The 14,581-nt window shown below is 44.0% G+C and overlaps 2 protein-coding genes and 1 long non-coding RNA gene across 6 annotated transcripts in view; 2 read left to right on the top strand and 1 right to left on the bottom strand.

Annotated features, from left to right (window-relative positions):
• Positions 1 to 3,462, bottom strand: part of LOC112221178 (pro-neuregulin-2, membrane-bound isoform-like) — a 53,641-nt gene extending 50,179 nt beyond the window's left edge. Inside the window, exon 1 of the mRNA XM_042303261.1 lies at positions 1,612 to 3,462. Coding sequence (XP_042159195.1) covers positions 1,612 to 2,020 — 409 coding nt within the window. The 5' untranslated portion in view covers positions 2,021 to 3,462. The remainder of the gene's footprint in view (positions 1 to 1,611) is intronic.
• Positions 3,463 to 4,300: 838 nt separating this feature from the next.
• On the top strand, positions 4,301 to 10,221 carry LOC112221179 (transcriptional activator protein Pur-alpha). The gene has a single exon (XM_024383332.2). It carries the CDS (start codon positions 4,376 to 4,378, stop codon positions 5,216 to 5,218), a length of 843 nt encoding a protein of 280 aa, XP_024239100.1. The 5' UTR covers positions 4,301 to 4,375; the 3' UTR covers positions 5,219 to 10,221.
• Positions 10,222 to 13,142: 2,921 nt separating this feature from the next.
• LOC121840375 lies at positions 13,143 to 14,074 on the top strand. 4 transcript variants are annotated; one of them, XR_006079577.1, is made up of 6 exons: positions 13,143 to 13,209; positions 13,348 to 13,504; positions 13,590 to 13,615; positions 13,698 to 13,751; positions 13,792 to 13,845; positions 14,007 to 14,074. It is a non-coding gene; the product is annotated as an uncharacterized LOC121840375 (long non-coding RNA). The 4 variants fall into 4 exon arrangements; XR_006079576.1 differs by having other exon boundaries at positions 13,590 to 13,641; XR_006079575.1 differs by lacking the exon at positions 13,348 to 13,504 and having other exon boundaries at positions 13,155 to 13,209; positions 13,590 to 13,641.
• The last annotated feature ends 507 nt before the right edge of the window (positions 14,075 to 14,581 follow it).

The raw sequence follows: 14,581 nt of genomic DNA, 5'->3' as shown, positions 1-14,581 counted from the left end.
TCTTTGATGGCAGCATCTGAGTAGCAGATTACCTACAATACTGTCATCCCTCTCTCAGCAAGCAGAGTTGACACTAAACCAAATAACAAGTATAGCACTTCAGCTGCAGACAGGGAATGGTGCAACCATACAGAAACACACAGCTGACAGAGACAAACACTCCAAGCATCATGTTGTCTTCTCTCTATTATGAGCACTGATAGGTGAAAGTGGTGGATACGTTTCACCTGCATCACTTTCACCCTTTCAGATTAGTGGTCATGTGGGCATTGAGAACGAGTTGATGAAAGATTGTTTATTTTCTCATCATGGATTCTACTCAGAGGTCAGGCACACTATACACTGTCCATGGTGCTGAAATGTTGTCAGGAAGATCTTAATGTTAGTCTTGGCTAGAGACCAGGGGCGGCATGTGTCAAGCATCTCAGAATAAGAGTGCTGATCTAGGATCAGGTATTTACTGTACATGGAATCTTATTAATTGTGATATAAAAGGTTAAACTGATCTTAAATCAGCACTCCTACTCTAAGATGCTTGATACATATGGGCCCTCATCATACCGGTGTTGTTTCATCATGCCAAAGGTGATGAGCTGAACAAAGAAAGCTTCAGTTCTTCAGAATATATTTGGACACATCCAGAGAATTTGTCACAGAGAATAGCAGATAATGTAACTGATGGTTTAAAGAGGCAATAGGCCACTGTCTTACTCTTATCATGCATGACAACAAATAAAACAGACTGAGAATGGATGGATGCTATTCAGAGGTCAGAGAATATGAACTGTCCACAGTGCTGAAACATTGTGATGCCCCTGATCTTTAGTGATGGGCCCTAAGGGACCAAATATCCACCACCTGATCTAACAGCACCGACCGGTTAGGACTAGCTGGTTGGTCTCCCTATTTCCTGTCACATGGTGTCAATCTCCATGCTGTTTGAGAGCTAACTGACATCTGAATTAATACTGATGGCTATTTGAAATTAAACTGTGTCATATTCTGTCATACTCACTCCATATTCTCTCTCTCGCTTTCTCTCACTCTCTCTTTCTCTCTCTCTAATATCTCGCCACCCCATTCTCAGACATGGAATATTTCACACACACACACACACACACACACACACACACACACACACACACACACACACACACACACACACACACACACACACACACACACACACACCTCTGAGGCATTTGTACAGCATCTATGCTCCATCTTTTGACTCCACATAGCCAAGCAGGCCAATATCTTACCAACATGCACACTATGGACGGTATATCATTTTCATATTGATGGATTGTCCATATCAGATCAAAGTGCTTTATACATGATAATCGTCTCACTCGTCACCAAGTATAGCCTATTCTACATCACTTTGACCTATATCCTAATGTACTACAGCCGCTAGGACATCTGTCTCACACATCCATGCATGGTCTTATGTCCTCGAAAAAAATGCACCGTCTTGTATGTGTCACCAGGCATGGAGAGTTGAACCGTGTCAATCATCACCTATAAGCACTCACAAGGAGGCCGGAGACTCCTTTTATCACCGGGGCATTAGCGTGCGGCCCTAAAGCGTCCAATAAAAGCTAAACTTACCGCAGTCCTCACACAACACGCTCTCCACATCCTTCTTCAGGTCCGTTCCGCTGGCGTCCAGCGGAGCAAACGATGCCTTGAATACTAAAGGCTCGCCTGTTGGGTCCATGAAAAATATATATCTGTGATTCTCCTCCACAGTGGTGCACGGGGCCTCGGAACTGAAGTCTCCGACAGTCACGAGCTGCTCCCGCTCGAGCCCGCCGCTGTTCACGGGCCACACGTCCAGCACTTTGACATTTACACTGTAAGGCTCCCGAGAGACGTTTTCCGGTGAGGAGCGCACCTCGCCCTCGATGACCACGGCAGATCGATACGCCTGGTCCTGGAGGGAATTGAGACTCGGGGCGTAACAGGCAAAGGATACCCCGATGACCAGCATGGAGAAATGCACCGGATCAAGCCTCATGCCGTCGGCCGTGGCTCGGTTGCTGCAGTGCTGGGGCGGCTAAGGGGCGCGGATGACGGAGCGGGGTTGAAGTGGGAGACTGCGAATAGGCTCCGATAGCAGGGCAGAGCGGCAGACCTTGTATAAGTGTCCATGCCATCTGTGTCTGCCGCTTTCCCCATAAACTTTCAGATGGGGACACACCAGCCTAAGAACCGGAAACGGCCCGGTTCTGCATGGTTAAAAATGTGGTTGCTGCATTCTCCTTCAACACTATTTTTTTCTCCTGAAACGCAAACCAAGACTAGTAAATGATCCTCTACTCGAAACCAGAGGTTCTGCATGAAGCCTCTATAGTCAGTCCTCTCTCTCCAACAAATGTCATCGCATGGGTGGGCGCATTGCCTTTCTATAACGGAAAATTATTGTTAGATTCCGCGCACAGGAAAAAAAAGAGCATAAATACACAGACAGACACACACAAGGTCGGGCTTCTTGATCCACCTTCAGAAGTGTAGAAAAATCGGATTCCTTTTCGGTAAAACGGAGACTACAGAATACAGCGGTTATCTGGTTATCCAGTTAGGCGATGCAACAGCGCAATCCCTCCAGCCGCGTCCCTTGCACCCCTCAAACGCGAACGGCTTACGTGAGCAAACATCACCTGCTCGGCCACTGGCGTCGGCTGCCACTTCCTGCGCAAACACTAATGACCGGAGCCGCGCGCCCAACACACTGGCCCAACACCCCTCAGACCACTGACAACAGGTCAGAGAAACCGCCCGAAGTCAGAACCATGGACGACCATTATAGCAGCAGCATATGGTTCGGTTGCGATTCGGTTTAAAATGATGGGATCAACCAAACCCAACACTTAGAAGAGTGCGTACTGAACTAGAGGGCTGGCTATTCAGAGAGACAAGGCTACACTGCGGCTAGTGCGATGACTAACGCTGCGAAAATGTCTCAATGGTTCCAGTAGTAGCCTATAGCACGACAACCTGTAAATTGGATACCTCTCGTTCTGTCTAATCTGACCAAACCACTGGTTACGATGCAGCTAGCGCCAAACAGGCAACCCTCACGGAACGATGCCCAACAACGGATTCACCTATTAGAACGGCACTGGGTCCTGCGGGCATGTTCATGCAGGGCTGGAGATTTCTGCACCGAGAGAAAATGAATAATGTGTGTGGTGGTGGCGGAGAGGCTCAGCGTGTGGCCACATGTGAGAATATCGATTAGGCCAACCAGCATCGAAGTAATACGGAAGCCACATGTGCCAAAAATGATACTCCTTATCTTTGTACAGGATAGGTGGATGCCTTTATTAAAATACGTTGTTCTCTTCTCAAACCCTTAACAGTGTGACGAAAGCTTGCTCATACACAGCTTCACAGTGGTGGCTCACAAGTTATTCTCCTCCCTCTACCGTGCCATTCCTCCCTCATTCTCCTCCCCAATCAATCAATCACTTAATTCATTCAAGATTCCCCCGCTCGCCCGTTCAGAGCGCGAGCTAACCGTCCTTGCTTGGAGGTCAGAGAATTTGCGCCGAAACAGCGTCAGAATGATGTCGTTATCAGTCACTGGAAGATAACTGATTAATAAGGTGATTTCTGACCACACTAATGATATGTGACTCATTCTACCTCATCATCTTACAGTTCACATAATAGACTAAATATTATTTTAGTTATTCATACAAATATTTTTTCTTTTTGAAGCTCAATTTTTATTCTCAATCAAATCACTCCTTCAACACTCCAAACATATGAGTCTATTCTCTCATGAAAAGACAAATAAACTTTTATCAGTTAATTCGACTTTTATATGTCATTTTATCCACCTAGCTGTATTATGTTTAAATGTAAGTGTGATTAACAAGAGACGACGTATATCAATAAAATACACGTTTGTATGATCTGTCTCTGCTCGGTTTGACACATGGGTGGGCTAGTGTTTCATTCGAGGAATGTGCTAGATGCTACAGATGCAGGCAAAACACCCGTTTCTCTCATGACAGAGGATGACCAGTGGAAGTATAGTATAGGCAATTCTGTGCAAGATTATGATTTCATATTACAAATATGAGATACAAATGCGGGACATTATAATGATGCATAACACATTGTGAAGAGCTTCAATTTAGTTGCAACGTTACTGAATTATGTGCAGCTGCTACACATCTTAGACGCAAACGTGTATCTCTTGAATACACCCCTCTCAGAACAGCACGTAATATGAACTACAGTAGGCTGCTTTCGTTTCCTTTCTAAAGCGTAGCGCTCTCGCGATATCGTCGCTGTGGTTGACAGGCAGTCGAGGTTGCAGCAGGCTGAGGGAGACGGTGGAAGGTAAGCAGGAGGCAGCATCATGGCGGACAGAGACAGTGGCAGTGACCACGGAGGGCTGGCCACAGGCCCCGGTTCCCTGCCTCCGGGCGCGATGGGCGCCGCGGCAAGACTGCAACACGACACGGAGGAGCTCGCGTCAAAGCGAGTCGACATCCAGAATAAGCGCTTCTACCTAGACGTGAAGCAGAATGCAAAAGGCCGCTTCCTAAAGATAGCCGAGGTCGGAGCTGGGGGAAATAAGAGCCGCCTCACTCTCTCTATGTCAGTGGCTGTGGAGTTCCGTGACTATCTCGGGGACTTCATCGAACATTACGCCCAACTGGGCCCGAGCAACCCGGATATAGTGCAGGATGAGCCCCGGCGTGCCCTCAAGAGCGAATTTCTAGTGCGAGAGAATCGCAAATATTACATGGATCTGAAAGAGAACCAGAGGGGGCGGTTCCTAAGGATCCGTCAGACCGTTAATCGGGGGCCCGGATTGGGAAGTGCACAAGGCCAGACCATCGCGCTTCCAGCGCAGGGACTTATCGAGTTCCGTGACGCTTTGGCCAAACTCATCGATGATTACGGTGTAGACGAGGAACCAGCAGAACTACCCGAGGGCACTTCCTTGACTGTTGACAACAAACGCTTTTTCTTCGACGTGGGTTCTAACAAGTACGGAGTATTCATGCGGGTCAGCGAGGTGAAGCCTACCTACCGGAACTCCATCACTGTTCCGTGCAAAGTGTGGTCCAAATTCGGCAACACGTTCTGTAAATATGCGGAGGAGATGAGAAAGATCCAGGAGCGGAGTAGAGAGAAACGGGCATCCGAACTCCAACCGGAGGGCCAACATGGTGACGACGGGGACGATGATTGACGGATTACCGGCTTGAGCAGAAATAAATAACAACAAACAACAGACTTTATAATCAGACTTTTACTGTAAAATATAAAGAGAAAATTCCAAGGGAACCACCCCACACACAACCTTCACAGTCAGACTGGCAGTAGCCTACTGTCTCGTCGTTCATTGCTGGATGTCACCCACTTACCAACCATTTTAACAGTAAGCCGCTGCTATCAATAACTTGTTTGAACTGTAAAATATGAACTGTTTCCTACTTGATTTAAATGACAATGAACAGAGTGTTTATTGCTCTAACAAACAACCCGATTTGCACACGTCCAAGCTATTTCGGAAAGGTTTCCAAAGTGCAAAACGAAAAAAAAACGTAAATTGGAAATTACGAAGATCTCCATGTAAACCAACATTTGACATCAGCACAAATATATATATATATATATATATATATATATATGATAAATTACTTTACCAAACCAATATCTGGAATCAGTTGTAGTTTATTAATATAAGGTACGCAGGAAATAAAAAGTAAAGCGCTATCTATTAACGTGTACTGCAGAATGCAACGCACAGACTGAAAAAAATAGACACTTCTGCCAATATGCGTAGGCCTAAATCTCTTTTAAAAAGGCATTTGGGAAAGTTATAGTGTTTAATTTGATCGAAAATGCAGTTATGAAACGCGTTTTTATCATGTCATAGGCCTACATTATGGAGTCTTTTATGAGAGCAGAGTCGATATTGGCCTAAACGGGATAGAAGCATCTTTACTATTGAATATCAATCCTTTTGCACCATGTCCATTCAAATTTGGAACAATGGTTAGATAAAAAATGTGCTAACTTAGATATACTAATTATGATTTTGTGAATCAGCTGTATTTAAATCCTAAAATGCCCACGTTTTCTGTGGGCGAGTTTTCTTTTTCGGGGGAGGGTGGGATGGGGCACAAAAACCAGATGCTCAACCGGTGATGGCAGCGCGAGACGCGTAAAAAGACGCATCAGCGCGCGGCTACATGCATGCTGAGCCGCGAGGGCGCATCCTCTCTGACGTCAGAACAACCTGGTGCCTTATACACTCCACTCGTTTACGTGCTTCACATTGTGGTCGATGTTAATGATATCTCTCTCGACCACTGTATGTTTTCATTTGTAAGTTCTGTACTGTTTGCTGTATGGGTATTGGTCAACACTAACAAGCCAAACCAGAGAGGCCCTTTTCTGTAGCCTGTCTCCCTCCACAGGCAGGAGAGCAGAGAATGGCCCCTAGAACAGCAACAGCAGCAGCACTTCTAATGTGAGCATGGATAGTCATCAGAGATGTGGGGTTGTGTCTGTCCACCTCTTGCACCATGTAAAATGTAACTGGACGTATACAGTAGTCAGTCAGTGGGGATGAGATGGAGACGGATGATGGATGGATGCCCTAAGAGCCCCTTGTGAGGTTTTTCTGGATGTAGGCCAAAAGGCCAAGGCAGTATCTTTCTATGGTGCTACAGCTCCAATATAATCCAAACTAGACCGGGCTTGCTGGTCTAATTTGTCACAGCATTATTTGATTTCTCAACGTTACTCTCCACATGTTGTCAGAGCAGCAGTCTCCCCCTACACAGGGTGATGACAGACTGTGAGGACATTACTTTATAGTGTGCAATATTGTACGTGCCAATCGTGGCATTGTATGTTGTATAGACAAAAAAAAAAGGCAAATATATATGTGATTGATATTTGAAAAGCATGAGTCTGAATTCTGCATTGTTATGGAAATGTGAAGTCTTTCTCTGCATTTAAGTGAAAAGGTTTCAAACTAGTGTGAGATTTCCCATCACGTTCATATACAGTAACCCCACTGTGTTTCAGTGAGTGTTGGCAAGTTTCTGATGTTTCTCTTTCCACAGAATCGCTACAGTGACATAGCTTATCCCGCCCACAAATCAGAAAGCTTATCTCCTCATCTTCAGGTCAGTGTTAGAAGCACAGTCCTGCCCCTTCTGAGTGTCTTATAATTTAATAGAGTAGTATCATGAAACTTTTTAGTTTTACTGGGATAAATTATTCCAAGTCAGAAGGAGAAAAGTTCAATGAAAATGACACGATGTCTACAAATTGATGTGGTGACAGAGGGGGTTGCCCTGACGATGAAGTGACCAACCATTCTTCCTGGGGTGGTGACAGAATCATTTTGACAGTTACCCAGCATTCCTTGCTCTCAGTCCACCAGTAAACAATGCCATAGAGGATTTCTTTAAGCGTTGATTAACAATCAGCCAGCTAGGTTAACCATCAGTAGCTGGATTTAGAGCATCACAGGGTGGCTTGGATTAGTTTAGTAGATCTAAACCTACTGCACTGTACTGTACTGTACTGCCATCAGGCCGGCTGGCGTGATGTTGAGGACAGACTGAGCAGCAGTAGGTAGGTCTGCTATAATTCCACCAGCCATTTGGATTCGGTCAGAGTTACAACTGTAAGAAAGAGGCCTCGAGATGCATGGGTCCCTATGTGGGGCCCCATATAGGACCCCTATTAAATGTCCCTTTACTAGGCTAGCATTAAAGCTTCATGGGTTTCTCTCCTCTTTTGGAGAGAAACCCATGACACTGCCTAACACTGCCCCAGAATTTCAGAGGGATCTTTTACATAGCAGGTAAACTGTGGATTTGACTCTATGTTGTGCTCCACACATATAAAGAACATTTTTCAAGCCAGAATTCAGTCAAACCTCCAGTACCGCTGTGAAAGACCAAATGCTATTTCTACACAGTAAATGCTTGATTGAATGAATTCAGGCTTTAAATGCGAGACATTAAGCCTGGAAATTCAATACACCATTTTCACAACTCTCTTACTGGCCAGCCCTAGAGACGAAGGCTATAGTCAATCAGATCAAGTGTTAACTGGCGATAGCAAACACCCGCATAGCTGATGTTTTGGCGGTGTCCGAAGTGAAACTGCGTTGGAGCTGTCAAATCGGTGAGCAGTTGCTCTTGAGATCATTGTCATGAAGCCACACCCGTCCCACTCACGTTAGAAGTTCAGAAGGAGAAAGTGTAGGCTATATAGAAATAATGACGCTCAAATTGAAAATCATTTAACATTTAATGAGGATTTCTATCAGCTTAATTGAGCTGTAGATTGCATCTCACATTCCAGTGTTTGAACTTGTAAATATGACTCCATGGGATTTCTCTTAATGCAACTTCATGCAGCCAATAGCAATGTGCGGTTTAGGTATGATGCCGGGAGCCACTTGTGGATTTGACAGCTCTAATGCGGTTCCACCTCCTACACGTCAATATATCAGCTATGTGGATGTCGGCTAAAGCGGATCTGATTTAATGGGGCCATAATTCTAACTCATTCAGCTCACGTTTTATGTTTGTATGCCTCGCTCTGTAAAACGCACATAAAAAATAAATTATAATTAAACAAAAGTGATTATTTTTTTGTCAGTTCACAAGGTGCTACTGGGTCCGTTCTGGTTCCAGAGTGGCATGGTTCTGTGTAATAGATTCTAGAACACTGCCTATTTTAAAGGATCAACACAGTGTTGGGTCAGAACCAACTGCCACGGTTTAGAGCTGATGATTTCACCATGTTGCTCACATTGCAGTTAATCAATGGGGCACAAAATGGACGCCAGGTGTTTTTGTCCCATAATCAAAACCTGCAGTGGGTTGATTGTAACTGTGCAGCAGCATGGCTAGTTCAGTCCAGTGTAACATTGGTGGTGGTGCTGTTTGCATCAGAGAGAGATGTCTTAGAATTGATTAACTATTAGAGGTGCTTTGTTCTTCTTATTTGTACTAGTTCTTAATGGTGGGAATGTGTGTTTTGATCTAAACAACAGCTGCATGACCATGGTAACAACCTCTACCAGTCCCTTTAGAGGTGTGGTCTTCTGGAATCTCTCCCACTACAATTTCAACTTCCATTCATCCTACGAAGCTGTTTAAAGATCCATTAAATTGAGTTTCAGTGTTCTATTGTTGCTATGACGTTTCTCTGGTCCTTCAAGTTCAGACCAATCACTCACATACAACGTCAATAATGGGAAAGGCCAATCACAATCTTGTTTGTGAAGCCAACAGTCACCTTGACCATTACTAGCTCAGCACACATTCTGTTTTGCACATACCAATGCAGAGTCCTTCATGTATGCAGACTGTATAGGCTACTGTTATGTACAGGGAAGAGACATTGGGAAAAGGATCTATAAAAGTCAATGGGGAGGAAGAGGGTCAATGCACAATGAACATATCCCATGTCACCGTATGGTCTAACTACCCTTTATCAACCCTATATGATATGTTGCACCTTTCAAAATATTTTATCTGTGGTGTGTGTGTGTGTATATGATGATCCTTGTTTCAGAAAAATATAACATATAAACAGGAAAAGCATATTGCTGTTTTTTTTCCTTTGTATTTTATACTTACAGAAAGCATTGAATAAGATGGAGAAATACTTGCACTTTAGATATATTAAGAAAAGAAAAAATCTGCATATTATTTTTGATAGGGATCTCACATTCAGAGTATAAATTACTTTCCAGGCTTTGTGACATTGCTGGACAGAGATGTATCAAGTTCTTCTACTTAATGAAGTATATTTTGTCTGTGTTTCAGAAGGTTTACTAAAGTAAATTGCATGATAAAGTAGTGTTACACCAATATTGATATTTTTTAGTTGGTATAAAGGTCTGAAAACTGTGATGTACCATGTTTAACTTTTTCCCCATACATTCTAGAGTAGTTCTTACTGATTTATGGCCTTTCCTGACTACATGACGATGGTGCTTAATTTGGCTTTGAAAAATCTGCTCATCCTACATTTGACATCATCATAACTTGTATCTTACTGTACTTCATTACTTTGTTTATGTACTTTCACTACCTTATTAAATTTTAGTTGATGGCAAAACGTGTGCTGTTTTGTACGTTGTTGTTTTAATGTTGGAAAAGCCTTTGTCGTCTGAAAATGACTAATTGCAATAAACAGGCATTCCTCATGCGCTTGTGTCTTTACAGAGTGTCTGACTAAAAGTTCCACAGAATTTTCAAAATTCATAATGGTCCAAATAACGTACGTTTAGAAGTACTGGTAGTGGCACCAATAGGCCTACCTGCTGGTGAAACCTGAAGTTCGCTAGAAGAGGAGTCAGGCACTTTTCAAGGTGCTGGTGATGGCGATATGCGACATTGGTGCTGTCCATTGCGCTGAAATAGGCCTATTTGTGCCGTTTTGAGGACGTGTTGTTGATGCGGAGAGTTGGCGCTGTCAAAGGTGCTGAGGCATGGATACTGTTCACGTCGCATTGACATGAACAGACGGGTTGGCTGACTTCACGAAAATAAGGTGCACGCATCGATGGGGCCGGAATCCGTGCTTCGTTATGACTCAACGGTCAGATAGCTAGCAACAATGACAAGAGGCTGCCATGTAGGGAATCGTAGGTGGCTCTTTTCTGCTAGTTTTATCTTGTTCTTAATACCATGTCTTGTTTGGAGGTGTTTTGACTGATTTCATGTCAATGCTAATATGGCAACAACAACAAAACATCACTAGCTAGCTAACCAACGACTATTACGATCTATTTGAGAGACAATCAAATCAAATTGTATTTGTCACATGCTTCGTAAACAACAGGTGTAGACTAACAGTGACATGCTTACTTACGAGCCATTCCCAACAAAAATAGAAAAATAATAACACAAGGAATAATTACACAATGAGTAATGATAACTTGACTATATACACAGAGTACCAGTACCGAGTCGATGTGTCTGAGGTAGATGTGTAGATATAGGTTGGAGTAAAATTACTAGGCAACATGATAGATAATAAGCAGTAGCAGCAGTGTATATGATGAGTCAGAGTTTGTGCAAAAGGGAGTCAATGCAGATTGTCCAGGTAGCTATTTGGTTAACTATTTAGCAGCCTTATGGCTTGGGGGTAGAAGCTGTTCAGGGTCCTGTTGGTTCCAGACTTGGTGCATCGGTACCGCTTGCCGAGCGTAGCAGAGAGAACAGTCTTTGACTTGCATGGCTGGACTTTTTTAGGGCCTTCCTCTGACACTGCCTGGTAAAGAAGTCCTTGATGGCAGGGAACTCGTCCCCGGTGACTCCTGGACCGTATGCACTACCCTCTATAGCGTCTTGCAGTCGGATGCCAAGCAGTTGCCATACCAAGAGGTGGTGCAGCCAGTCAAGATGCTCTCAATGGTGCAGTTGTAGAACTTCTACCACCGTAATGTCGTCCGCAAACGTAATGATGGTGTTGGAGTCATGTGCAGGTGAACAGGGAGTACAGAAGGGGACTAAGCATGCACATCCTGAGGGGCCCCTGTGTTGAGGATCAGTGTGGCGGATGTGTTGTTGCCTACCCTTACCACCTGGGGCAGCCTGTCAGGAAATCCAGGATCCACTTGCAGAGTGAGATGTTCAGTCCCAGGTACCTGAGCTTAGTGATGAGCTTGGAGGGAACTATGGTGTTGAACGCTCAGCTGTAGTCAATGAACAGCATTCTCAAATAGGTGTTCCTCTTGTCCAGGTAGGAAAGGGCAGTGTGGAGTGCAATAGAGATTGTGTAATCATTGGCTCTGTTCGGGCAGTATGTGAATTGGAGTGGGTCCAGGGTGTCTGGGATGATGGTGTTGATGTGAGCCATGACCAGCCTTTCATAGTATTTAATAGCTACAGGTGCAAGTGGTACCTTGACATGTGCTCATTGTGTCCAAGATGTGGACGCAATGTTTATTCCTGCTAAATTGCGAACTAGCTATGCTAAACATTTTCCACATCGTTATTTTCTCATCTGCGTTACATAAGGCAATATCTCTAGATAAAGAGCTGTATAATTGATAATAAAAACATTGACACCAATTTCTATTGTATATGAAAGGTGACTTTAGGAAGCACTAACCAGTAAAAACTCCCTCCACTTTACACTGTCAAACAAAATAACAATATACAGTAACATTTCCAGTCTCCAAGCTTCCTTTGTTTAAATAAAAAACAACAAAAAATATTTATTTAAGACAGGACCAGCAAAGTAAAAAACCTTCTCACAATTCTATATTACAACAGCACTGCTCTGCCCTAAAACACTGGGGAAACAATGGTTAGTTAGCACAACAGCCAAAGTGACAAGGTCGGTCCTCAGAGTAAGAAAGACATAATGTATAAAATGTCAGTTCTGATTCCAAATTCCACTTCAGTCAACAGAACTAAGGATCTCTGATCCAGTCTCATCAAAAACACAGCATCTATAAAGCCTCTGTGTCTGTTCTGACCGTGCAAAGATTCCGTACCGCTTTAGTGTCGAGAAAGACATATGAATTAGGGACACTATCCCATCCGAAGTCCAGTCAGGAAAGGGGGAAGGAGAAAGAGAGGGGGATGAGTTTCAATGTTCCATTTAGAACAATGTAGTCCAGCAGAACCACAGCCCTCTTTCCTCCCTCCATCTTTCCATGGTTCCTTCCTGGAGAGACAGAGCTGGGTTAGTGTCCTCTCTCTGGTCTCCCACATGAATATGATTCTACACCACGTGTACAGCTATGTTCTGCTCAGCCACTTCCTCTACTTCCTGTTCTGCTGCTTTGTCTTTCAGTCTTTGATTGTAGTATCTGCACTCTGATGATGATATGACAGGAAGATGAGCCCGCTCCAACTCAGGGAGACGTCTTCTTCTGCATCAAAGCATTCCAACACAGAACATAGATCCTTTAATGTTAGACGTGCTTCCTTTCAACCTTAACCCAATGTCCACTGGCCAACCCTCAACCACATATACACTCATGTACGCAGGCGCTCTCACACACACACACACACACACACACACACACACACACACACACACACACACACACACACACACACACACACACACACACACACAACACACACACACACACATTTTCTGTCAATGTCCTCCATCCCAGCTTCCACTCAAGAGTAACAGCAGTACATGTATACACTCAGAGTAACAGCAGTACAGGTATCCACTCAGAGTAACAGCAGTACAGGTATCCACTCAGAGTAACAGCAGTACAGGTATCCACTCAGAGTAACAGCAGTACAGGTATCCACCCAGAGTAACAGCAGTACAGGTATCCACTCAGTAACAGCAGTACAGGTATCCACTCAGTAACAGCAGTACAGGTGTCCACTCAGTAACAGCAGTACAGGTATTCACTCAGTAACAGCAGTACAGGTATCCACTCAGTAACAGCAGTACAGGTATCACTCAGTAACAGCAGTACAGGTATCCACTCAGAGTAACAGCAGTACAGGTATCCACTCAGAGTAACAAAGGTATCCACTTAACAGCAGTACAATCCACTCAGAGTAACAGCAGTTACCACTGCAGCAGTACAGGTATCCACTCAGTAACAGCAGTACAGGTGTCCACTCAGTAACAGCAGTACAGGTATTCCTCCAGTAACAGCAGTTCCACTCAGCAGTACAGGTATAACAGCAGTACAGGTATCCACTCAGTAACAGCAGTACAGGTATCCACTCAGAGTAACAGCAGTACAGGTATCCACTCAGAGTAACAGCAGTACAGGTAGCAGTACAGGTATCCACTCAGAGTAACAGCAGTACAGGTATCCACTCAGTAACAGCAGTACAGGTATCCACTCAGAACAGTAAGGTATCACTCAGCAGTACAGGTATCCAGTAACAGCAGTCAGGTAACAGCAGTACAGGTATCCACTCAGAGTAACAGCAGTACAGGTATCCACTCAGTAACAGTAAGGTGTCAGTAACAGTACAGGTATCCACAGCAGTCAGGTATCCACTCAGAGTAACAGCAGTACAGGTATCCACTCAGAGTAACAGCAGTACAGGTATCCACTCAGTAACAGCAGTACAGGTATCCACTCAGAGTAACAGCAGTACAGGTATCCACTCAGTAACAGCAGTACAGGTATCCACTCAGTAACAGCAGTACAGGTATCCACTCAGTAACAGCAGTACAGGTATCCACTCAGTAACAGCAGTACAGGTGTCCAGACAGTAACATAGAACAAGGGTTATAAAACATGCCACAGTGCTTTCATTCAGTCTGATATCATATATGAAGCTCAGGTTCAAGTGGAAGAAGAAATACATACTTATCAATAATAGTCTACACAGCAAGGAGTTGATCATCTTAACAGTTCTGAGAGTCTGGGTAAGTGTTGTTCATCATCATAAGGCTTCCATACAGTAGGTGTGTTACATAGGCCTGTTCAGATACACTGAGGAGAGTCTCCATGCTCTATGGTCCATAGTAACGTGTTGAAGGCTCACTATAAGGTGTGAGTTACTTCAAAGGTTTGGGGTCACTTAGAAATGTCATTGTTTTCCGTCAAAACATACATGAA

This window comes from Oncorhynchus tshawytscha, linkage group LG21, assembly GCF_018296145.1.
Source record: "Oncorhynchus tshawytscha isolate Ot180627B linkage group LG21, Otsh_v2.0, whole genome shotgun sequence".
In the NCBI taxonomy this organism is placed as follows: domain Eukaryota; kingdom Metazoa; phylum Chordata; class Actinopteri; order Salmoniformes; family Salmonidae; genus Oncorhynchus; species Oncorhynchus tshawytscha.
Note: the sequence above shows the minus strand (reverse complement) of the source record. Positions and strands in the feature narration are given on the sequence as shown.